Source organism: Ruditapes philippinarum, unplaced genomic scaffold, assembly GCF_026571515.1.
Source record: "Ruditapes philippinarum isolate M1 unplaced genomic scaffold, ASM2657151v2 ctg4772_1_1_1_1, whole genome shotgun sequence".
Taxonomy (NCBI): Eukaryota; Metazoa; Mollusca; class Bivalvia; order Venerida; family Veneridae; genus Ruditapes; species Ruditapes philippinarum.
In genome coordinates this window covers 15,765-43,005 of record NW_026861813.1, presented here as the reverse complement: position 1 = coordinate 43,005, position 27,241 = coordinate 15,765, and the positions used below count along the sequence as shown (strand labels likewise).

At 33.9% G+C, this 27,241-nt stretch overlaps 1 protein-coding gene across 2 annotated transcripts; it reads right to left on the bottom strand.

Annotated features, from left to right (window-relative positions):
- Nucleotides 1-1,976: 1,976 nt before the first annotated feature.
- On the bottom strand, nt 1,977-27,241 carry LOC132716905 (1-deoxyxylulose-5-phosphate synthase YajO-like). 2 transcript variants are annotated; one of them, XM_060700239.1, is made up of 9 exons: nt 27,169-27,241; nt 25,883-26,020; nt 25,389-25,534; nt 20,514-20,673; nt 12,281-12,454; nt 11,704-11,801; nt 10,880-11,055; nt 3,767-3,909; nt 1,977-2,811 (listed from the first exon to the last, which is right to left on the bottom strand). In XM_060700239.1, the coding sequence occupies exons 2-9, from the start codon at nt 25,994-25,996 to the stop codon at nt 2,680-2,682; spliced, it is 1,143 nt and encodes a 380-aa protein (XP_060556222.1). In that variant the 5' UTR covers nt 25,997-26,020; nt 27,169-27,241; the 3' UTR covers nt 1,977-2,679. The 2 variants fall into 2 exon arrangements, with proteins under 2 accessions (XP_060556222.1, XP_060556223.1); XM_060700240.1 differs by lacking the exon at nt 27,169-27,241 and adding an exon at nt 26,918-27,049.

Here is a 27,241-nt window from a genome sequence, read left to right as displayed (position 1 = left end):
TACGAATAATAGAACTAATGTATTAAAAATCTCGTCCAACAGAACAATCTATCAGGCTATTGTGAAATAAGAAAATCAAAGAAACAACGCTACTGTCAAAGCAATCCAGCATTTGGTAAAAACAACGAATTAAAAAGAGGTCCTATAAGGCCTGAACCCGTTGCCATGAGGTCGCCGGCTTCAAATCACTTACTTCTCCACGTTGTAGATTTATATCCCGTCAGATACGTATTTTGGTTTTTTTTCATGTACGGAAGCTATCCAGCAGGTCAGTGGTTCTACTCAGCTGCCAGCTCTTGCCTAAAATATTGCAGAAAGGGATACCTGAAGTCTTCTTTCATCAGTAAAGCTAGAAGGTCGCCATATTACCGCACATTGTCGGTACAAATTCAATATAAACACATCATGGTCAACGCCGTCCGGTTAGCTCAATAGGTAGAGCGTTGGACTGAATCGGGCGATCTGGGTTCAATTCCTTGACGGCGCAGGTCACTTTCGTTGTGATTGATAATGAAAACTTTCTACGGTTATTGGCACTATACCGTACAAATATAATCAGTTCCTTGCGAAAGTGAAGGCAACTAGTACTGGTAAACTGCTTGAAGGCCTGCCCAGGAACGATGCGGTAGCTAAACTGTGCCACTTCTACCACCAAATCAAGGTCATACATCTAAATGCTTTAGCAAAGTAGCATAACAGATCATATACTAGGATATAAAGTAAAGTCATTGTACTTTTAGCAGGCAATAATAAAGTTTAGGTGTTCCCGTATAGCTCTGCTGACGGAGCAATATAGACGTGCCATTTCTCATTTAGTGTATATATCAATATCCGGTTCAAGTGTTCAGTTGGCAGATTTATCAAGCAAAGTAGTACAAAATAAAGACTGAATTCAAAGTTCTGCTTGATTGCTCTGTTATTCCTATAAGTTTGTTTAAAAGCTCTGTTTTGAGAACAATTATACTAAAACGAAAATAGTTGGCACCGTATGTTTCGCTTCAAATGTTTCTGTCAACAAGCAAAAAATATAGTGTTAAATTAATCTTAAAATTATGCTTTTCAATTTGCAAGAATAGGCATTTGGCAGCAAGTAAGTTTATGTTGTTTACATGAAATATGGATTTTACATATGTTCCCAAAATAGATTATAAATTATATAAGAGAACATATGTTATCTTGCTATGTTTTTTCTTCTGTTTTAGCGTTGTTGTTTATTTGATTCTGTAAATGTGCAGTTAATTATCATAATTACTAAATGTTGCAAATGATTTCTAAAGTGATTCATGCTGAACATAGTAGTTTCAGCTTTTTAGCCAAACAAAGCACTTAATTAATACCGAAGTATATGAGTTGATTACTTTTGTCCAGTTTAGTTAGATGGTGCATTTTCAACACCACACAATTTTGTTTTAATGTTAAACGACAGCGCTGTCAGCGGAGAGTGACGACATATTGCGTCAAAATCGAAACAACGATATCAAACACTGTTCACGTTCTTCAAACAGGATCTACAAATCACATACACATATAACATGTGATTTATAATATTTGTGTTACAGAAATACTATAAAATGTAGAAAATGTTTGGTCAGTGGTCAGTATCTTAATATTATATAAGAAATATAGTAAAAGTACTCTCGCAACATTGGTACTTAAGTTGGCCTTCAATATACGTTTTTCTTCCTTTTAACTTTAAATAATGATAAATATAATATATAGATAGATTTTAAAGCTAGATAGTTATAAAATATATGTGCGATTCCAATTGATATATAATGAATATAAATATTTAATGATAATGCTCAAATCTTGAAATATGATTGGCTGAAATAGGTTATAAAATACAAGTATATTCAAATAAAGCACATCTCTAGTATATGTGAACGTGGTTATGCTATAAACTATAATGAGGTAGATTATAAGCTCACAAACTCGTTCACTATAAACTATAAAGAGCTAGATTAGATCTGTAAGCTCACATTTTTTTTGTTTTCTATTGGAAGTGTACATGTTTATCAATCTAAATACCTTTGGCATTAATATAAGATTCCAGTGAGTTACAACTACATTGTACATGAAGTTATTATAAGTTTGGTGAAATGTCTTCCTGGTAACTTCGACAATAATAAAGCGGAAAAAGTTGATGGAAAATGTGAATTTCAAATTTACAAAGCACGCATTATCATTTATCACTTAGGATATCATTGGGTACAAAGATCATATTAACACCGACAATATACTTGTATTATATAGATCAATATTCATATCCAGTAAATAGTTTTACATATACGTGCATTCTGAAACATTGATAATATGTCGTACATGATAAAAGCAGTATGCAACCTGATTATTTTAAATAAAGTTGTCCACCTTTACAATCAAAATTTTCGGAGAAAATTATGAACTGATTAAACAGCGAACAGTTCAAATCATGATGAGACGGCACGGATCAAGTGGCAGCCGGAACATCTCGAATATTATCAATAATAATAGTCCTTATCCGAAGACTGGCGGAAAGGGTCGAATCAAGTGGATGCAATAAAGGTGGTTACTAACTAGTTGCACTACACTTCAATGTCGTATTATCTATGTATGAAAGCAGTCATTCTATTTCGCACACTTTTGCAAACTGTAACCAAAGCAACGTCGGAACACACCATCAAAGATGCGGTCAATAATCTATATTGAAGATTTTGGAATCTTCACAGATTTTTCATAGAACGGATTATATCTTCCAGCATTTCTCGCATTCAACAACATGTCATAAGGGTAAGGTTTGTTGTTGGCACTTGCTGTGTCCAGTGCTTCCATCTAAATAATAAAATTGATCTAATTAGTCAAAACTCTAACATAACTACATTTGTAACCTTAAATGTAAAAATACGTAAATACACGTCCGTAACTACAGAATTATAAAAGAAAGGAAAAACAACAACAACAACATTATATATCATTCAAAACGTTAACGATTGTACTGTCAGGAAAATAAGAGAAGACATATCTGGTCAATGGAAAAAAGTGAAAACTGGCCAATGGAAAGAAGAGAAAACATATCTGGTCAATGGAAAGAAGAGAAGACATATGTCTGGTCAATGGAAAGAAGAGAAAACATATCTGGTCAATGAAAAAGAGAAGACATCTCTGGTCAATGGAAAAAAAAGAGAAGACATGTTAGGTTAATAAAAAAGAGAAGACATGTTTGGTCAATAAAAATAGGAGAAGACATGTCTGGTCAATGAAAAAAAAAGAGAAGATATATCTGGTAAATGGTAAAAAGAGAAAACATGTTTAGTGAATGGAAAAAGAGAAAACATGGCTGTTCAATGGAAAAAATGAAAACATGTCTGGCTAATGGAAAAAAGATCAAACATTTCTGGTCAATGGAATAAGAGAAGTAATATATGCCTCAACTATAATAATAATAAAATAATAAAGTTACTGCATTTCTACGTAATTATATTAAAAAAATATTGAACAGATATATTTAATTTTGATCAATTTTATGAAAGGAGATTGCTCTTGTAGATCTTCAAGTGCCAAACATTTACTTCAATATGTAAGCTCTTATTTGCAGACTTTTCGTGGTATTACTGAAACTAACATACAGCATAGGTTTACAGTAAGATTGATATGCATCTTATTTCAGATTCGCGGACTCCGCTCATAAAAAGGTTACATTTTGAAAAACAAAAACAACAAAAAGTTTACTTCTAGATTATATACATGTATATTATTTTGAGTGTTTATTAATTGATATTATACACACCTGTTCATCACTTAGTTTCCATTGAGCACTACCAACGGCCATGTTTTCTTCCAGCTGTTTTAATGACGTTGCTCCAATGATAACGGAGGCTACACAACCCTTTTGTAGAACCCATTTCAGAGCCACTTGTGCTACGGTCTTGTCTATTTATTTCGTATAATTGTTTTATTTAATTAGAAATACAATATATTTGTAGAATTATGCTGGGTATTCGCCTGCATTTTCATGCTTTGTCTACTGTATATTGCTTAGCTTTGTTTAGTGTCTACAGTCTTATCTTAGGTCGGCTCACTTTCAAATTAATTTACGCGACCCCGCAATAGAAACCCATACATTTTGAATAACATCTATTTTATTCTAACAATACCCTAACCCCCACCCCCCCGTTCACACATAGACCCCGTATCTACCACGATCAAAGCGTGGCCGAAAACGTGGCAAATCACAGGAGAAAATATAAGCGCAGTATGATCGCGGTAGCGTCGTAATGATTGGAAAACTCTACGCTCTCGCCACGTTTATTTTGAACATGCTCAAAAAAAGCGTAGCGGGATCGTGGCCAACAAGAATAGGGATAAAGTAAAAAGAGCGTGGAAGAAACGCCGTAATCGTACAAGCAGCTCGGAAGCATCGTTGATAGTTCTTCATGATCGTAGTAAAAGCGCAGTAAAAGCGTAATACAGTCGGGAACATACCGAGTACGCTTCTACAACGTTCCTACTTTATTCTTACTACGTTCCCATTACGATCTCTCTACGTTCATGGTGATCCTACGAAGACCTACCATGACCTTACGACGATCATACCACGACCTGTCAGGTAGCAGTTTTTTATTTGTTTGGGTCGTCAGACCAAACAAATAATGGTAGCGAAATTTCAGAGTCTAATGTTCTTAATTGCAAATGCCGAAAGTAGTCCACTTTTTGAAGCGGTTACTTCCCTTTTGTATGTACACTAAAGCCGAAAAATTCAGGGGAGATCACTGCGTAAAGATGGTCAAAGACAGGCGCATCAATTTTCAAGCAAAGTAATTCCCGAATGGTCGAAGATTTCTAATATTGTTTTCTGGTATTTTCTGATCGAAAATAACTAAATACAAAGCGGACATTCAATCTCTGACACAGAAGTTTATGACAAACCTAACAACAAGTAGTTCTCAAAACAGCTTAAAACTAGCGATTTAAAAGAAAGAAATATTTTATTTTGTTACAAGTATCCAACAAATTACAACGCATTTAAAGTTAAACAATAGCGTTGGCTTATAGAATTGTTAATAAATGCACAATCACAAATTACGCGGATGAATATGATTTTATCAATGAAAATACTATTTTTAGCCATGTAGATTACCGAATACTACACAAACCGAGTAGTGGAATATATAGATTCTACATGTCGGACTGTTTGGGCGAGAGGATTTTCGCTAAAATATTTACTTCAATTTTAAACAACAGGTTTACCCTGAACAAAATACCTCGAAATTAATAAGGATTACAAACCTGAATGCAATGGAAGTTCTAAATTTAGAATGACTTGATATTATTCAGACAGGCTGTGTACAACTTCTCCGTGGTACAGTGGTAACGCGCTCGCTTAGTGAGTGAGAGGTCTCGAGTTCGAATCCCAGTCGAGGAATTTTTTTTTTTGTTAAATTCTTTTTTTAATTGTTTTTGTTAAGGAAGTAGCCATGATTTACAAGGATAAAGTGTGGCTGTCGTAAAAAAAGTACATAAATGATTTTTTGATGCAACTCTAGTTATGCAGAATGTGCCTTACAAAATGAATTATAATACATAAAAATAAACTTATACAGGAAAAAGCATACAGATATACAGTACGATTTAGATTGCAAAGATCAGAAAATACCAAAGAACTTGAAGCCCTTTGATTCTTTATAAATATACATGCTTATAGTAAGCTTCAGGATTATTTACATCTGTGTTAAACAACAGTTAAAAGTCGTTACAAGCCCTAATTTAGAATAATATGGTTTTCTTCAGGCCGTTCACATATAAATTTAACCGTGGCTGAAGGGTTTTCGGGCTCGCTTAGGAAGCGAGAGGTCTGGAGTTCAAATCCCAGTAAAGGTAACTCATTTTTTTTAAATTGTTAAAGTCAAATAAACATTGGATTGAATATCAGTGTTGCAATTAGTCTTATAGCCAATTTACTACAATTAAAACGCTGGAAAGCATTGGTGGCACTAAACATATAATCTCACAACCTGCACCTTTCTTACATTCTGAGACCCAAACAAATTCAGCGCCTTCTGTGCTTTGATTTTTTATAGCGCTGCTATTTGACCAATCATAATCTGCCAACTACATAATTATATTGGGCGGCAGGTTACTTGACGATCATTTGCAGCTGAGATGTCGAACATAGCACATCTGCAACAGTTTGAAAATAAAATAAAACGCACCGTAAACCACGTGGTAAAGGCCATGAAAAAAAACTGTGGTTGCAAACTCAGAGACTCAAGCACATGAAAATCCTGCAGCAGAAAATCTCGAGGCCGGGAAAGAACATGACGGGCCTTCGTCTGTGGAAGCTGAAGCCCTTCCATTCACGGAAATTCCGTTGCTTGATGACCCCACTATTGAGCCTCAATCCGATGTAGAATAAGTTCCAGCAGAAATGCAGGGAAATGCTGACAGACCTTACCGAGAACTAAGAACAGAGAATGGTTGAATGGCTTGGCGCTCATCCAATCCTTTACAACAAAAAGCAAAAAGGGGTATAACGAAACCCAGAAGAAGGAATATCTCTGGAGGGAACATGCCAATCTGCTTGGTAAAGATGTTGACGTCATAAAAACCTGGTACAGTAGCATTTGGACAAGGTACATGTATGGGCGGCTAAAGAAAACGCGATCCGGTGCTCCAGATGATGAACTTACAGAAAGGGACAGTTGGATCCTGCGTGAGTTTGGTTTCCTGCAGCCCCATATCATTGAAGTCAAAAAGCGCACCGCTTTTAGTGTAAGTAGATAACCATACATTCATTATAGGGTTGAAATTATGTCATATGTTTGAGTGTTGATGCCTTTGGAAAAACTATTTGCCAAGCGAAAACTGACTGGAATCCAAACAGCCGCCAATTGATAATGATTCAAGTTACATATTCAGATGGCGTAATGGTTTTAATGGTAGCCAGTACAAACGCACAATGTTGTTTTCTATGTAAATATTCAATGCACATAAAAATGTTGATAATGTATTAATAACGGCGAAGTTGGCCCCAACAAGCCCTGTAGAGACTATGACATTAGACTCTGGTGATGCCCCAGCTGATACCGCAGGTACAGGCGCTCTCTCCTTTGGCGACGCCCTCGAGGATTCCGCTACAACCGTATCCACTTCCACAAGTGTATCCTCAACATCCGCGTATTCAAGGGCCTCCCGAACACAAAACCGGTCCTCCGATGATGCAATCTTGGCAGATCTGGCAGGTAGTAGGGAACAGCTCATTTACTTGCAGCGAGAGTTGCTTATTCGCATCAAGAATTCACAAGAACCGAATGAGCGTGATGCCTTCATGGACTGTGTTAAGCAATCTTTGGCGCCGCATCCAGACTGACGTACAACAATTGGTTAGCCACTACACTGACATGCAGGAGCAGCAGCAAAAAACAGGTACAGTCTAGACCTGACCTTTCCTTAAACAAGGATAGTGACCCCTGTTCCATGCAATGGCAGCCTAATCCCACACAATGGCCATCCCAAGTCGTCAATACAACGTCTGTGTAGGGAACGTGCTTGGTGCATCAGCAACAATTTCAGCAGTCAGACAAGCAAGCGTGTAGACAGTCACAAGAGGGATCAAATATCGTGTTTGCAGGCCTTAGCTCACTATTAGATACAGATGACGGAACACATGGACTCCGGCAGCAGTAAACGCTAAATAATACGATACATGCAGTTCTAGCGATATTGTTTTTCTTTGCAGCAGTCAAACTTCCTATTGTCATTTGGAAGTATTGTCAGACATGCACTTAATTGACAATAGTAGCTCATTTTGTTTCTAAAATCAAATCAGTTAGATTATTGATGCATGCTGTTTGTATGGACAATTGTGCACATAAACTTTAGTTCAAAATTTGCATTTATAAAGTTAATACTGTCTGTCTGCGTGCGTGTGTGCGTGCGTATGTACTAGTATGTATGTGTGCATGTTTTAAGAATGAGTCTTAGTTCTTGTAATAAAAAATCTTTATGTTTATAAAAAAACGACTTATGGTACCATCAGCTTTTGTGGTCAAAGAGGTTATGATGCATTAAACCGGTAAAAACCTATACATGTACTTGCAATGCGCCTATGTCCAATGCAGGAGTCCGTTACAAGAACTGTTTTACTTAATGACTCACGCATGGAGTTTTACTCCTAATATGGTAAAAATAACATAATTCAAAAATATAATTTTAATGCTCTATGTTTTAGACTCTGTCACTATACAACAGTATATACTTTTGACAAAAGCTGTCAAGATTCCCTCTTATGTAGATTACATTGCATAAAACACCTTAATTCCTTCTGCAAAAAACATACATACTAAACCTGACTATAATTAAAAAATAACTGCAGAGTCATTTGCACAATCAGAACTTAATTCAAAATCGCAGCGGTAAAACATTCATATGCAAAACAATCCCTACACAAAAACTATCTGAACTCCAAACAGTAATTGTAAAACATTATTTCATTTGTTATTACTTGTTTAGACCGCACATATAATGCTTAAAATGTACAACATTGTACATAATAATACAGATTAGTGGGGAATCATTCTTTCCTGCCATGGTACCGATCCTACCTGGCTGTTAAAATACAGTTTAAGTTGTTCCCTCTGTCTTTTACCAACGATGTTGTCCCTGTTTCGTCCTCTTGACAGCTGTAGTGCATGTCCAGATAGTGATCATCATTCTCTTGGTCAAGTTGGACATTTTGTATCGCCGGGTAGCGCAATCTCATGAGGTTTTGAAGGCACATACAACACTATGATGTCGTGTATCACTGCTTGGAATTGCTGCATAGTGGTGAGAAAGTAATACCTGCCATCTATGTGCCAAAATACCAAAAGCATTTTCAATCACACGGCGATTCCTTGATATTCTGTAGATTGTGATTAAGTGCTCTCTGGTGAGACCTCTTTGCCAATAAGGTTTCATCAAATATGTCCTCAACCCAAATGCATCATCTCCAAGAATGAAGTAGGGTATCGGCTCGTTGTCACAAGAAAGTGTGTCTTGCGCTGGAAACCGAATCGATCTGTCTTCGAGGCACTGTTTCAGCTCAGATTCGTTAAAAATTTGCATCAGACATAGAACCAGTCGATTCACAGAAATTTGTAGTCCGCGCCTGCCAGTGCTAGTAGCACAACGAAAAAGAAGTGCTTGTAATTGTGGTAAAGCGAGCCACTGTTTGGGGGTAATCTGATGGCCACATGTTTGCCATCTAGTGCACTGCATGCATGTGCAACATTTCATTTGTTCTTGAACTGGTCTGCTAAGAGAGACCATTAATCAGGACTTGTTGGACACTTTCTCACTTCATCTTTAAATTCCTCACAAATGGCCTGGCAAATCTCAGGTAAGAGACACGCTATCGTATTCTTAGCAACTCTGAAGTTATACATGGGACTAGGGTACTTATCTCCTGAAGTAAGATGTCTGATATTTATTGCGAGCTTGATGCCTGGTTCTAACGCTTTTCTCCAGCCTGCATCTTTCTTCTGAATCCTAGGGCCAACTCTCTCGAGCCATCAAACATCGCTGGTTCCATCCTCAAAAAGTTGAAGAAGGAAGTGGTGTATCCCATTCGGAGTTCTCTCATCGGTGTATCATATTGTCCAAACTGGAGCCTCCTATCTGCAGATAGCCATGGGCATACCCAGTGTCTTCTTGATCTCCTGCGCCTCCGCCTGTTAACAATCTGTGCAATTTTAATTTCAACTTCATGCTGAAGTAAAGCCAGATGATTTTGATCAGCATTAATACATTAAGTAAATGAAAAATAATTTTTGAAACCCAAGATATATATATCATCGCCAAAATCGTACCAGAAGCGTACTACAAGCGTGATATGATCGGCACTGTCATAGCAATATCGTCGTACAGTGTAGCATCGTAGTGCCAGCTTGAATGTGATAGCTTCAGCGTAACATAAACGCAGTAAACGCGGTTGTAGCACAGTCGTAATGAAGACCATCATTTGCCAATACGTTTTCAGATTGTGACTTGATCAGCATTATCGTCCTAAAGTCGCAGCTCTGTGTGAACAGGGTGTAAAATTCCTCGATAATAAGCATGCCTCGAAAATAAGCATGTCTCGATAACAAGCCAACATTTTCTCACAGTCAAAATGAACTTAAAAGTTAGCCGGCCTGAACTCTTAACAAGTTAAGGTTATTTATTAACTATTAAGGTAACAGTAGTTTATGCAATATACAGATTTAAATACGAGGACTGTCCAAATAAGTTATGGACAAAATACAAATACTTATAACGGTTTTTTGAAAGAATTTTACTGCATGATATCTAATGAGCCATTGCTGTATGAACTTGCAAAATTCAGCAAGATTATATTTAATCACACAGAATAAATCGTACCAGTAGATGGTAATATAATGCAACCCAAACGTTTAAATTACGTTATATGACGTCATATCAATATTTCCCATTTTTAATGTTTTAACTCTGTGTATGCCATCTACTTCTACGAGATATATACACAAATTGTCTTTATAGTGACTTTCTACACTCCTCATATGTAAAATTTAGAATTCCACAATATTGAATGGGTCAAATTTTTCAGGATACATAATTATGACAGAAATACCATTACATTTAACATAATTATGCTTAAAATTCTTAATATTTTACTTTACTCAAGGTTCATATGAATAGTAATAAAATGTAATAAAGGAAGATAAAATGTGTTTATATTCTAAATGCATGTATCATTAACTTGTATAGAGTTGTAAACATTTCGAGGTATTTATTCAGTTTTCGTTATCAAACTTCTAAATCTTTCATAATTCAATGTATCGTTTTCAAAGACACTTAAAATTGTGTGACACATAATTATAATTAAAACAATGTTTGTAAAATTTACCATTTTCATTGGATATTTGTTTCAGGACATCGATGATTTGCCAGTATTGATCATCGTCGGAAAATTGCGACCACGCCCCTAATTGACCAAATGCTTTTTGTGCCAGCATGTATCCGACCCTGCTTGTGCTAGCATCGGGCACACCTCCTCTTTTAAATTTTCCAGTCAACAATCCTCTAAAATAGAACATATGGCATAAACAACTTATATCTGCATGTACATCTACAGCTCGCCCGGTCTTACCCGAACAACATAATTTAACATCTTAAAGGAACCCCAACATTTAAAATAGCATTCTAATTGTTCTTATAATAAATTGACAGTTATACATATTTATATGTATTCGATTTTAGAAGAATTCTTTGAAGTATAGAAAACTTCCTAAATGTAACGTTTAAGTATATAGCATAATTGAAAGAGGAAAGTGCACAATTCTTTTTGACATGTGAAATTCAGAATTAGTTTTACATTTTCACATAATTCTTTTAAATTTTATAATTTACTTCGTATGAACAATAAATAGCTTACATGGTCAAGGAAATTTCTATAAATATTCATCGAAATTTGTATCTATATATCCAGTAGCTACGAATGATCTTGAAAAATTCACATTTTTTCATGGCGTTTGAAAATAGTCCCCTCTTTAAAAATTGATAAACATGAACTTTATTGGTAAATTTTTACATTTTTAAACTGCGTTCTCGTATGGCCATAGTTTAGACAAAAATCTGTGTTACTACTGAAACTTTGCGTGATTTTTCATAACATTACGGGCTCTACTGAGGTGGCAAACACTACGGTATTTAAATAATTAAAAGGGGTACCCTGTCAGAGGACTCCATGACAGAACTGCAATACCTTCGTTCTGGCACACTATGAATGGTTCCCACTCGGATGCTCTATGTAACAGACTGTACTGTTGCTACATGATTTTGAAACAAACAAAAAACGAACATGTTATATACTTGTAAGCGAACGATGACTGCAAGTCATTGCAAATGTTACTTATATCATTCAATAAAAATTTTATGCCGACATGAACACAGCTCCTTGTATTTTGGAATACCACACATTACAAAAATTGTTGACTTGGTATGAATTATAGCATATCTCAACTTTAAAATGTCATCCGCAAATGTCTTTATTAAATTACTGGGAAAAACATAGCTAATCATTTGTTATAAAGGTACGTTTTACTAAAAATGTTAACAAAGTAGTATTTTGGCTTACATACAAAATACTAAATCACTCAATTATACCAATTGCCAACAAAGCAATAAATGCAAAGATAGTTTGTTAGAAATCAATATATAATCCATATGCCATTGATTTGTAAGTATATCGGGAGAATTTTATTCAGGGTAAAACATAATGAAACAAGGTATGCCATTGAATGTAAACCTGTAATGTGACACATGGCTGAAGCCCCAGAGTTTTGTATGTGTTCACAACTTGTTGCAACTGCCACCCACAAAGGTTGCTGTAACCATAGTAATGAATTTTACCACAGCGGACAAGGTCATCAAACGTGCGCAATGTTTCTTCAACAGATGTGGCATTATCCCAACCGTGACCCTGACAAAACATGAATACAAAAAATACAAGAAAACCATTTAATGTGCAAAGCATCTTAGGGCACCTGAAATTACCGCTGCACAAAGGTGTGAGGCAATATTCCGCAAATTTTAACACGCGATTGTTTCTTCGGTATACACGTTGAACACGACAGCAGTTGTTTAATGATTTTGATTTTTTTCAGTCGATAGAAAATGTTCGTAAAAAACTAACCATATTTAAATACATTACACTACTGATACATGAACATTATAGTAATAACAAGAAAAGCATTGATGCAAAGCATCAAAGGGCGACGCCAAAAGAATTTGATCCAGATTTGCACCTAAATACTTAACAAAAGATGTGAACTTTATAGCAGTACCATTACATGTGACCTGGAGGCAAGGGCCAGTTTAAGTTGAAACTTAAACCAAAAAAGAATAGACTCTGTCTTGCCAAGATGCAAAGACAATTTATAGTCAATTAAGCAATCTTGTAAGACTCATGCTATAAGAAAGAATTTATTCAGATTTATTTTACGAGACACAAGGATTCCTGAGTCATCAGCATATAATCACAGGCACGAGTATCGGACCTGGGAAGAAAAAATATGACCAGATGACCAGATTGGTAAAAAAACAAACAAAAAATGTAAATAATGATCCCCTTTAGAAATATACTATCAACTTGAAGTATATTTTTAAAGGGGGTCATTATTTACATTTTATTTTGGTTGTTGACACTTTTAAGATGAACACAGGTTTTTTTTATCAATCTGGCCATATTTTTTCTTCCCAGGTCTGATACTCGTCCCTGTGCATTATAATAAAAGCTTATTGCTTAGGGTTGCAGACATGTCATTGACATATATTAGACATAAAAGAGGACCTAAAATGAAGATCAGGGGGACACCATAGGTACTCAGAGCAGTAGTAGAATGAGTACCAGCCACATCCACCAGTTGCGGTCTATCAGAGATAAGACTTAACACCATGTAAGAATGTCATTATATATGGCAGATGCTTGAAGTTTCATGAAGAAGAAGAATAAGAACTTCTTCATGTGCAGTATAGTGTGTTCAACTGTATCAAATGCCCTTTGTAGATCTAAAAGTATCATGCAATACTGCCTTTGTCCATTTCAAATAATGCAATCTGTTAAATGAATCAAACATGTGTCAATTGAAAAATCACTTCTAAACCCTGACTGAAACTGCCTGACCATGACTCGAACCCATGACTTTCAGAAGACCAACTGAGCTATCCGGCCGGCTACACATTGTCTTTTTAATAATGAAACAGTTCTTAACCACAACATATTTCCCCACTATATCGATTTGTGTCCGTGAATTTCTTATGTTACAGAGCATAGGAAATTGAACTCATGCTTATATGCAGTCACAGGATGAGAAAAACTTTGAGCTTGACCAGAACTCAAACCTGTGACCAACATAAGAAATTTTATGAAGGCTGATTTGAATTTTGCATCAAGGGCACCGGGCAAAAACATGAAAATGCAACAAACCAACCACTTTGTGGTAGATTGTATTTTCATGTTTTCATCTGGCGCCCGGTTACTTTTTGAACTATGTTGGTTTTCATGTGGCACAAATCACCCACTATAAATTTAGTGCACAAATTTATTCAAGGGCAAGTTACAATCTACTCTATGTACAGTCTGTTGTCGGGTTGACTCAGGAGACCTGGAGGTTGAAACTGGTGTCCCTTCATTACAAATAGATAAGACAGAAGCTGTCCTTTTCAAACTATGCACATGTTAGAAAAAAAAATAGAATAACTATTCAGAATATGATGTTTGAGACTTTATTAATTATATTGCTTGATCCAAGTTTAAGGACATTTTCAATCTATACATGTTTTATCATTTATAACTTTAAATGAAAGTTTAGTTTCAGCCCTTTAATAATAATGACATAACTGTATCTCTTTAAATGCAGAAAAATTATAAGTCTCAACATATCAATATACTACTGTCTAAGATATACATGTATGCACATAACATTAATAATTCCAAGTTTATATTAAATAAATATGAAATCCTAACATTAACATTAACATGCTTTTGATGACCTTACAACTGGTGAATTATATACAATAAAAAAAGTATTATAAAATACCTAAGATAGACAGAAAAGAACAAATAATTTAGTAAACATGAGTTACTTCCCCTTAAAATAGAGAAAAGAACACCCTAAACAGCAAAATTATGAAATGCTGCATGCTCAGTTTTATTAAGCCATGCAAATAATGGTAAAGTATTCATAAAAAAATAGATGGCCATGTGACAGCAGTAATTGCAGAAAATCGGATAGCTTTCAACATCCGGATACTGGTACACTTTGTGAAAACAACCATTCTGCGCAACAGATAAATGTAATAAAGATAAAATCAATAGGATAATCGTTTACAACAGTTCCATTACCTATCCTTATACTCAATTGCAGGTGAACTTTCTTCTTGTACGAAAATTTTGAAAATGTATAAATGAATAAATGAACTGATACGGCCTCAATCTAGACCACAACGATATTCGAAATCCGGGTTTTAGTATTGTCAATAAAACTATGGGACAAGCTGTTAAACTTAACCTGCAATTTCGTGAAAATAATATCGCAATGCACATGCTTTTTACATAAAGTTATTAAATACAAATATAACAACACATTGGTTTACTTGATTTTTACGAATCAAAATAAAACTAATTAACACAACATGAAATTAACTGCTAATAATAACAGCTCCTTCCATAGGCAAAAATAAAAAGCATTCCATAATAGACGACGCCGCTCACCGGCGTCGCCAATAACAAAAATGCGCAACGATACACTCGCATGTTTTACTAATGAATCATAAAAGCGTTTTGTATCCTATAATCTTTTTTTAGAATATGGACCAATTCTGGGATATACATTCAAAATGATAATACCAAGCATTGTGCGTAACATTTTTTTTTTATTATTTCTAATCAATATTGGTTGAAATACTTTCTTGCCACTCTTTTTATTTGTTTTGTTGTGTTCAAGTTTTAAAATCAATTGTTCAACATAAAAGTCTGCATGCATTTATAAATGCATTTAACTTGAAAACATATGTCACCCTAATTGATTTATATACTTAAGGGCAATGAAAACGCACTGTCGGAATAGTTGCATTTTAACAAGGAAAATATATTTCTCTTAAGTATTTATTAACAGTTTCATCAAACCGAATGCATGCCGGTCTTTTTAATACCATAGTTATGAAAAATGATTGCATTTTCATAAGGGAAGTTGCATGATAAAGACAGTACCTGCAAAATCAAAAGTAACACTTTTGGCTAATTGTGATAGTTCACAACGGAAAACAGATTTAATCAATTCATGGTTACTTTATGAAATGCATATTAAATACCGGTATAATTCCTGAATTATGGACTATTGGTATAATCAACCCAATATATAAAAACAAATGGGACAAATCTGACCCTGGAAATTATAGGCCTATAACTTTGTTAAGTTGTTTAGGTAAAGTTTTTACATGTATTTTAAATAAAAGAATAACTGATTATGTTGAATCTAATGAAATAATTAACAATGTACAGGCAGGTTTTAGGAAAGGATTTTCTACTTCAGATCATTTAATTGTTTTGCAACACTTTATTCATTATCTTAATAACAATGGAAAAAAAAGCTTTTTTGCTCCTTTATTGATCTTAAACAAGCATTTGACACAGTTTGGAGAAATGGTTTATGGGAAAAACTGATAAACTCAAATATTAATGGAAAATGTTTTCAGGTCATTAAAAATTTGTACAGTAACATTAAGTCATGAGTTAAGGTAAATTCTTGTTTTTCTAATTTTTTTCCTTGTAATATAGGTGTACGTCAAGGAGAAAATTTATCGCCATTGCTATTTTCATTATTTTTAAACGATCTAGAATCGTATTATTTTTATGCCCCCGCCATATAATGGCAGGGGCATATAGTGTTACCCTGTTCCGTCATTCCGTCATTCTGTCATTCCGTCCTTCCGTCCTTCCGTCATCATCAGTTTCCGTTCATTATCTTAATAACCCTTGCACATATTGAACTCAAATTTGACATATGGATATGTCATGAGAAAATACAGGTCAAGTTCGAAATTGGTCATGGTTCGATGATTTTTGGCAGAGTTATGCCCCTTTTACATTGAAAATAATATGAAATTTTCAGTTTCCGTTCATTATCTCCCAAACGGTTCAAAACATTCAATTCAAAATTGACATATGGATATGTCATGAGAAAATACAGGTCAAGTTCGAAATTGGTCATGGTTCGATGATTTTTGGCAGAGTTATGCCCCTTTTACTTTGAAAATAATATGAAATTTTCAGTTTCCGTTCATTATCTCCCCAACGGTACAACACATTCAACTCAAACTTGACATATTGATATGTCATGAGAAAATACAGGTCAAGTTCAAATTTGGTCATGGTTCGATGATTTTTGGCAGAGTTATGCCCCTTTTACATTGAAAATAATATGAAATTTTCAGTTTCCGTTCATTATCTCCCAAACGGTTCAAAACATTCAATTCAAAATTGACATATGGATATGTCATGAGAAAATACAGGTCAAGTTCGAAATTGGTCATGGTTCGATGATTTTTGGCAGAGTTATGCCCCTTTTACTTTGAAAATAATATGAAATTTTCAGTTTCCGTTCATTATCTCCCCAACGGTACAACACATTCAACTCAAACTTGACATATTGATATGTCATGAGAAAATACAGGTCAAGTTCAAATTTGGTCATGGTTCAATGATTTTTGGCAGAGTTATGCCCCTTTCACTTTGAAAATAATATGAAATTTTCAGTTTCCATTCATTATCTCCCCAATCGTACAACACATTTAGCTCAAACTTGACATATCGATACGTCAAAGGAATGCGCAGGTCAAGTTCAAATTTGGTCATGGTTCGATGATTTTTGGCAGAGTTATTCCCCTTTTACTTTGAAAATAATATGAAATTTTCAGTTTCTGTTTATTATCTCCCCAACAGTATTAAACATTCAACTCAAATTTGACATATTGATACGTCAAAGGAATGCGCAGGTCAATTTCAAATTTGGTCATGGTTCGATGATTTTTGGCAGAGTTATGCCCCTTTCACTTTAAAAATAATACATGTATGAAATTTTCAGTTTCCATTTATTATCTCCCCAACAATATTACACATTCAACTCAAATTTGACATATGGATATGTTTTTGGAATGCGCAGACCAAGTTCGAATCTGGTCATGGTTCAATGATTTTTGGCAGAGTAATGCCCCTTTCACTTTGAAAATGATATGAAATTTACAGTTTCTGTTCATTATCAACCCAACAGTGTTACATATTCAACTCAAAATTGACATATGGATATGTCAAATGCGCAGGTCAAGTTGGAATTTGGTCATGGTTCGATGATTTTTTGGCAGAGTTATGTCCCTTTCACTTTGAAAATAATATAGATACATCTTAGGAATAAGCAGTTTAAGTTTGAATTTGGTCGTGGTTCAATGATTTTAGACAAACTTATCTTTCCTGAATGTTGGAAAAATTTTGAACTTTCACTTTCAGCACTCATACTTTTGTGGAAATGTATATAGCCATTATGTTGGCTACAAATATGCAATATGCTATTTTTAACATTGAAAAGTTTTAAGGGCTTTGAACTTAGAATGAAAAAAATAATTTGTGCAAACAAATTTGGAACTAAATATTATAACATTTGAAATTTTGGCTGCATGCGGGGGCATCCGTGGCATGATGACACATTTCTAGTTAAATGATAGTAACGTACATGGAATAACATTGGTAAATGGAAGTAATACAAATGAGCTTTTCTGTCTTTTAAAATTATTTATATTACTCTATGCTGACGATACGGTAATAATATCAGAAACAGCAGATGATTTACAAAAAGCATTAAATATATATGAACAATACTGTGATAATTGGAAACTTAAGGTTAATACGTCAAAGACAAAAATCGTAGTTTTTTCTAAAGGTAGACAACAAATGTATAATTTTACTTTTAAAAACGAACCTATCGAGGTAGTAAATGAATACAAATATCTTGGAATTTATTTTAGTAAAACAGGTTCTTTTCTAAAATGTAAAAAAACATATTGCAAGCCAAGCTACAAGAGCCATGTATAGTTTAGTAAAAAATTCTAATCGTCTCAATCTTCCAATAGATTTACAAATTGAATTATTTAATAAAACAATTAAGCCGATTTTACTGTACGGTGTAGAAATTTGGGGATATGGTAATCTCGACATTATTGAGCGAGTTCAACTAAGGTTTTTAAAAATTATTCTTAAATTAAAAAAGTCAACAGAAAATTATTTTGTTTATGGAGAAACCGGTTGTTTGCCTCTAGCTATTGACATCGAATAAAGTATAATATCATTCTGGTCAAAATTATGTAATAAAGACGATGTTAACGCTAATAATAAATTGTCAATTCTTGTCTATAATAACTTACTACACTCAACAGCTGGTTTAAGTGATAATTTGCTTAAAAAGAAATTTCCATGGTTTTTTAATGTCAAAACTATTTTAATCAAATGTGGTCTACCACAAGTGTGGTTCGACAACACATTTACAAACTCTGAGTGGCTCAAACTTTCTGTTAAACAAAAGTTAAAAGATCTTTTTTTAAATGAGTGGTATTCTAAAATTGAAAATTCGAGTAACAGTTTGTTTTATAGAATAATTAAGAGAACTTTTGGATTTGAATCGTACTTGGCAAATTTAGATAGTTCATTACTGTACTTTTTTATTAAATTTCGAACAAGAAATCATCGATTTCCTATAGAAACGGGAAATTGGTCCAGTACTCCAATTAACCAAAGATTTTGTTCTAATTGTCAAAATAAAATTGGCGACGAATTTCATTATTTACTTGAATGTTGTCAATTCAACGAAGAAAGAAAACAATTTTTGAAAAAAGTATATTATCAACGACCAAACATTTTTAAACTAGAAAATCTTATGTGTACTAAAAACAAATCTGAATTTCTCAAATTGTGTAAATTTGTTAAATGTATTATTCAAAAAATAAGAACTTAACTATCCACTGGAGCCTCGTATGATTATATCATTTATTGTAAATTCCTCATATTTGCATGTATACATGTATTGAGAGAAATAAAGATTATGAAATTATTTATTTTTTTTAACTGTTAATAATTAACTTGTTTTCTCACCTTTCTAGAAATGTTAGACACAAATAAGCAATAATTAAATTTTTTATGAAAATGAATATTAAACTATGCTAATGGTCAGTTTTAGAAATCGTAAAAGCTCACATTGAAATTGCATATACATACTTTTCCTCTATAAAATGTGCTTAATTTCAAACACTTCTGAAGATTTGCTAGCAAATTGTATGCAATGATTCTACAAAGAATTAACCGCTGGGTAGATTTAGGACAGATTCAGTCTGGTCTATCTTACAATCAAACTTTGTATTATCAAAGTGCCAGCCGTTGTGGTGTCCATCGGTCTACAATTTCTCGGCTTCACCAGCGGTTTCGCACTACACTACAGGGTGAATGGCGTCAGATTCCACAGGCGACTATCCGCACCGTAAGGTCCATGAGTCGACAATGTACATCTGTAAGAGACGCTGATGGAGGATATTGTCGTTTCTAAAGAATTCGACGGTGACTTTACGAATAGACATTTATGAGTGACTTTGTTTTTGATTTTGGTTTTTGCCTTTGTTAAGTTTGCATTACTGTGATGAAAAAGTGTGATTTTGGGATTTTCAGCTAAGGTTCTTCGATTTACTGGTGTACATTTGATTTTAAACATTTTGAATTATTTTCAGTTGTAAGGTTTGCGTTTTGTATTAAAGTTATGATATATATATAATTGGGTCGTTAGTGTTTTGTTTTCATGAAATAAAATGCATATACTGCGGGCGTGCGTTTTCATTGTCCTTAAGTATAGATGTTTTCTTACTACAAGTAATGGGAAGTGGATACGAAAGATGTTTGAAAATGCTTATCGCAGCTTTCAATGACATGTAAAGATGATGCCTACCTGATACAAATCTATGTATTCGGTCTGCAGTCGTTGAAGACTTCCTTCTAGAGCCTGAGTAATGTGTCGTCTGCTTAAACCAAGATTGTTCGGTTCTTTGTCTTTCGTACTGTTGCGCACTTTTGTAGCCAATACCACGTCATTTCTGTTTCTGTGTTTACTGTGAATCATTATGGTATATTTATAAACAACCGTCATATTTTTTTTCGCGGAAGTTACCTTGATGAGGTTGAGGATTTGAATTAAAATAAAACGCAAAGTGCACTGACTTTAGGCGTCAGAAAAAAAGTTTTGCATGAAGAATCAAATCGATTTCCCAATATGCGAACATAAAGTTCTTTTGTCGTTTGGTTTAGGAAGATCATAACGCCTAAGTATGTAAATATTCAACACAATCAGAGAGATTTACAGTATAAATCTCCATGGACGTTGCTAACGTCTCTCTGCTGAACATTTAATCATATAACTTTGTGCCCGGACTAAATATGTCAGTGTTTTATAAGGTTGTAGTTGGTTTATACAGAATTTATTTTAGTGCGATTTTGTAGGAAGCTATTACTTATAACACTTTCGAATCCGTTCCTGGAACCATTGAGTGTAAAAGGTTTTTGCTCAATGAAAGAGATGGGATTTGAACCCATGCGACTAGCTATCATTAGATTATGAGTCCGATGCATGAACCACTCGGCCATACCGCCACAACAAGCTTGTAGTTCGGATATGCGCCGCACACTTACATGGGAATTAACATGTAATTGACGTTACGCAAGAGAAGAGATTGCTCCGCCCACTGATTCACGTGACCCGGTCATTCAGAACCTTAAGTAGGCAAAAGACTGCACCGACGTTCACGCGAAACTGTCATGTGACTAATGAATTTACCTTATCACGGGGGAGGAAGTGTTACACGAAGGATGGAGTTCTTATGATAACTAGTTCAGGAGTTCTTGTGATAACTGTCACGGAGTTCGTCGGAAAACATCTGTATATACTACAAAAACACTCGTCAAAAGTGGTTATTTTCATCGTTCAAAAATGAGTTTAGGTGCTAAATTAAACGTTAATGATTAAGCTTGTCTTACATCTTGTATTATGTGTCAAAAACTAATTCACAGGCTATTTTCCATCGCCTCTTGCTTCAAATCTGGTAGTTTTGAGTAAAATTTCCAAATTATTTGCCAATTCACAAGTTTTGACCGGTTTATTTCTTGTCTTCATCCTTGCCATACAGAATTACCTAATTATTATGCAAAATTGCAAACATAAAGCACCTGCTTACAGATTTATACTCGATTTTTTAAATGACCCGGAGTTCTTGTGATAACTCTGAAGATGTCACAGAGTTCTTATGATAACTTTTGTTATTGCCAGTGTGTTTCTTGCGCTAAATCACGGCGCGTTTTGGCTTTTATTATCATTCAATAAGATTGTAAATCATTATGAAATGCAGAACGAACGATCATCCTTTGCACAAATATGTGGACAAAACGTTGGTCTTTAGTGTCTGCAAAGGATAAATAGGTGATAGGCTATCATCAACAGTAAAAATTGAACTAGCGGCCACTGATATTCAGCAGTATATAATGGTTTAAATCACAAAACAAAGATGTCTCAAAAAGTACACGTTGTTCTCAGTTTCACATGTTTTAAGCAACCACCTTTCTTAAGCAGACAATATATAGGCACATTTCCCTTTACCCTAAGGGCTAAGTAATATGTATCATTTTATACCATAATAAATAGTATATAACCAGGATAATTTCCACACCTATGTCTTAAAAAAGTACGATACATGATAAAAACTCAAACAGCGGTTGGCTCTAACTACCAAACTCTCGAAAAAATTTGAACTGTCCCTCCAGGTTCCAGATTTACCTAGAATGGGATTTCAGTTATAGTGCATGGGCATTCAAACTAGAATCCCCCAAGTGTTGCTTGTAAGTGTTGCAAGTTCTCTAATGTAACTTTAAACAACTGACAAAACTTTGAAACATATTAATCGCAGTACTATTATAACTGCTGTTTTACATAGAAACAAATGTTTCTCTGATTGATGCAGTAAACATAGATGCTTAACTGAGAAAAAATAGACTGTATGTCTGGATGAAAATGATAAAGGGCAGAAAACTGCAAGGGGCCCGGAAACTGCTAGGAAACCAGTACATGAATCTTTTTTTCCAGTCTCAAACAAAAAAATATACTATGAAAAAGAAACGGGGGGTAAGACATAATATCTCTTGAACTAAAGTTCACTCAAAACCAACATTATATATCATTTTTTTGCGCAAAGGATGAGCGCACTACATATCATCATGATTTACAATCTCACTGAATAATAAAAAACGCTAAAACGTGCCGTGATTTAGCGCAAGAAACACAATGGCAATAACAATAGTTATCATAAGAACTCTGTGACATCCTCAGAGTTTTTATCACAAGAACTCCGGGACATTTGAAAAATCGAGTATAAATCTGTTAGCAGGTGCTTTATGTTTGCAATTTTGCATTATAATTAGGTTATTAAGTGCGGCAAGGATGAAGACCAGAAATAAAACAGGTCAAATACTTGTGAATTGACAAATAATTTGGAAATTTTAACTCAAAACTACCAGATTTGAAGCAAGAGGCGATTAAAATGGCATGTGAATTAGTTTTTGACACATAATACAAGATGTAAGACAAGGCTTAATCATTAAAGTTTTTAATTTAGCACCTAAACTCATTTTGAACGATGAAAATAACCATTTTAACCAGTGTTTTTGTAGTATATACAGCATGTTTTCCCCTTCGAACTCCGTGACAGTTATCACAAGAACTCCTGAACAAGTTATCATAAGAACTCCATCCTTCGTGTAACACTTCCTCCCCCGTGCTTATGTAATTTGGTATAAATAACATTTTAATGCTTTTATTGACTAGTTTAATGTTTTATGATATTTAAAAAAGTAACAAATAACTGCATTCACGCATTTTTGATGAATAAAACGTTTGGCAAAGATCTTGTTGTATTTCTCGCAGACTTCAAGGAAGATGTTACTGACAAAATATCATTTTAGTTAACAAATTCAAAGATAGTTAAAATTGATGTAGCGGAATAGATATTAGTAAACGTATATCATTTCATTTCATTTATTGGCAAATTGGCATTATAAATGTCTTTGTGGCATTATATTTTTTTTTACCATCAAAATACTAAATATGGCAAAAACATATAGTTTACAAAAAAGCTTCACAAAAACTACACATTTAATCTTTAAATAATAAAAAATCAGTAAATATCAAACATTAAGAAATTTTAAACTCACAAATGAAATAAATTCTACGAATCAATGAAACAGTAACATTTACAAATGTTTTTGGGGTTTAATGTGCGAAATCACTTATATGTAATGCATTTGTGCATAAATAGTCAAAATTTAATGAGAAAATTGCCCTTGCGTAACTTTGTTGTATGATATATGATCACATGTATATTTGTATATTAGATATTTTCGTGATAAAACGCAATATTATTCACTTCAAAATGATTTTTGCATGTACCAGACATCGGCTTTGAATTAAAACCGTGATTAGATATGATGTTATTGAAGCATGAAATGTATTTAAATATTAAATCTAAATTCATTGAGGTTTCATAGAAATATTTATGTAGGATAATTTCACCTAAAATATTTATTTTCTCATTTCATTTCCAAGAACTTTTTTCTACGGCAGCATTTTATTAACACTATGTTGTAAACGAACAAAAAAATGTCTTTTCATCTGGATATTCTGGGACCTTATGATATACATGTATTATGCGATTATGAAAAGACATAATTGTAGTGAAGGAAGGAAAGAGTATTTGTTTAAACTTATTCCTTGTGTAATGCAATGTGGTATAGCCAGTTTTAACTTTCGTACCTGTTATACAACTTATTATCTTCATATCCTATAAAAAGACACTGATATTTTTGTTTTTGTGAAATGAACTAACTGACTCCATCTGTCAATATTTCAGATTATTTAATTTTACACATAAAATATGGTGCTATATCAGTCAAAAAATTTTCATATTTTTTAAAAATAAATATGGAATATAAATATGAAAGTGGGAGGAGTCAAAACTCATATTTATTTTACGGGACTTCTTTCGCCATTTTGTTTGAAAAATCTGAAAATTCAAAACAAATTTTTGTTGAATTTTGTTTTGAAAACTATCTTGAATGATAGAAAACGCTCTATCTAAGAAAATAAATCCGAACACCAATATCTTTAATTCAGTCATTAACGCTGTACAGACGTTTAAAGAGTTGTTTACGTGACGTCACAATATAGCGCTAAATATCACATGCAAAACAAGACAATAATTTCATTACTGCGCGCTGTACTTGTAAGTGCAGTTGCGTAGCAAATTGAAATTAAATAAAAAGGTTATTTTTTCGTTGTTCGTGAAATATGGTATATATTTTCACTCAACATGATAAAATGCCACATATTTTCACTCGCCGTCCCGGCTCGTGAAAATATGTGGCATTTTATCATGTTTCGTGAAAAATATTCCATATTTCACGAACAACGAAAAAATATCCTCTTAATATTTTGTAAATCAGATATACCGTTTTAATATCTTTAAATTGACAAAAAAATAATTTCAATATAAAAACTGCTTCTCAGACATCTTAGCGTTAAACTGAAAACGATCGAGATCGCCGATTGGCTTATCTGTAAGACCCCTGCCAGCTTGATTGACAGGCGGCGTAATGGCAATTAAGGCACTAAAGTTTGGATCTGATAACGATAGTCATTAAGTATTTATTTTACACTCCAATAAAGCCCTGTCTTAATGGTTCTGCTATACACATAAATATTATATTGAAACATGCTGCTGCCTACCTTTGCAACCAATTACCAATAATTGTTTCAGATGAACCACCAGTGTAAACGTTGGCAGTGTCAATAAAGTTTCCACCGAGATCCACAAAACGGTTTAAGAGTGAATGCGCAGTCTTCTCGTCAGAATGAGTTGGTGTGTCATGAAACTAGCAAATTTAATGATTAAGTTATTCTGCGCTTTTCTGAATTCTATTCAACAGGTTAATATAATTATATACATTGTTCTTTAAACTTTAAAAGCAGTCTGTCTGTCTGATGAAATTCGTTATGAAATCAGGAAGTATTAAAACATGCATAGTCAAATATAAAATCTGATATATTTTCAATCAATTGGATGTAAATTGCGTTTTCATTTCAGCACTATTAATATATCATTTTCATTTAGTTAGATATTGACGTTTTGTGAGGAATAAATTAAATAAATTTCAGATAAAAAGCTTTTGATAAAAAACAAAAAACATTAATAAGGTGTTCATATTTATGTTAAATCTTACATTAAATGGACCTCCTTCTTGTTTTCCAAACGTCATTGTACCGAGGCAAATATTTGATACTTTTACACCTGTCTTTCCTAAGAAGTTGTACTCCACGTCTGTTGTAGTAGCCATTTTTACTGTTTGTCCCTGTTAATACTAAATACACAAGTATTTTTTATAATGGGTGAGTTTGGGCTTCCGATGAGTTGATGTTATGGGATGACTCCATCTAAGGCTTTGAATTCTTTCATTTTCGAAAGCTTTCCAACCAACGTGGTTCTACTTATGTGCCCGCACATGCATTGAGATAATGCAAGACTGGGAACCGAAGCAAGAATTTCCACCAGTAAACATGTAAAATGTACAAATGTCTCTATTTTTGATACCCAACCAAATGTGCAAGATTTAAGGCAAATCATACGAATTGATTTTGATCGGCCTATGTATCTCCTCAAATCATGATGTTAAGACAGTCGCGACATTCAAATGCTCATTAAACATTCTATTGGATATGCCAAAATATTAAATGTTACGAACTTTAGGAAAAACAATATAAATCATATTGCACCTATATAAAACTGGTCGTGCTCTATCATATTGATATACAAGTAGATTTTCTATTAATAATAATGCTGTATAGTGTTTGATAAACAAAAACGAATATAGTGTTTGATAAACAAAAACGAATACCTAATATATACAAACGAAAATACTAGCATAGTATCAAAAGGTTATGGACAAGACTCGTACGTGTTATGTCCTGCGTCCGTACTCGATAACGAAAGTTACTTTTTGTGCAAAAAAGAGCGGATTGATTCCTAAAAGCATAAGTCGTATGACTTGACTTGTGTCTTGCGTTGTGTTTACGATAAGTATACATTCTATATATTATAATCGATGAAATAAAAGATAAATACACTTTTACAGAGAAAAGAAATGATTTCGAAATAACCCAAGGCCAAGTTCTTACAACATTAGCGACCGGCCCTCCCCTTATACTTAAACTGATATAAAAAAAATTTAATACTTGCATGATGCACGATAAACACAAACCTTTTATAAACAGTAAGTCCGGACAAACATGCATATAGCACACCGCTTTTAACGTTGTTTTCTATTTGACATGACTTGATAAATGTCGCTTCAGGTGAGGCTATAAAGCAGCTGTTTACATCGATGGAAAATATGTAAATACTGCATTCTATATACATGTATTCATAATGATAAAACTGCACGTTTGTAACGGACAATCGAGATCTTTATATTCACTATAAAATAAATGTATAATGGTAAAACAAACTTACATAGATGTTCGAGTGCTCACACGGATTCAATTAGGTTAATCTGAGCCATTGCGCCATCGCACTGGGTCAACCA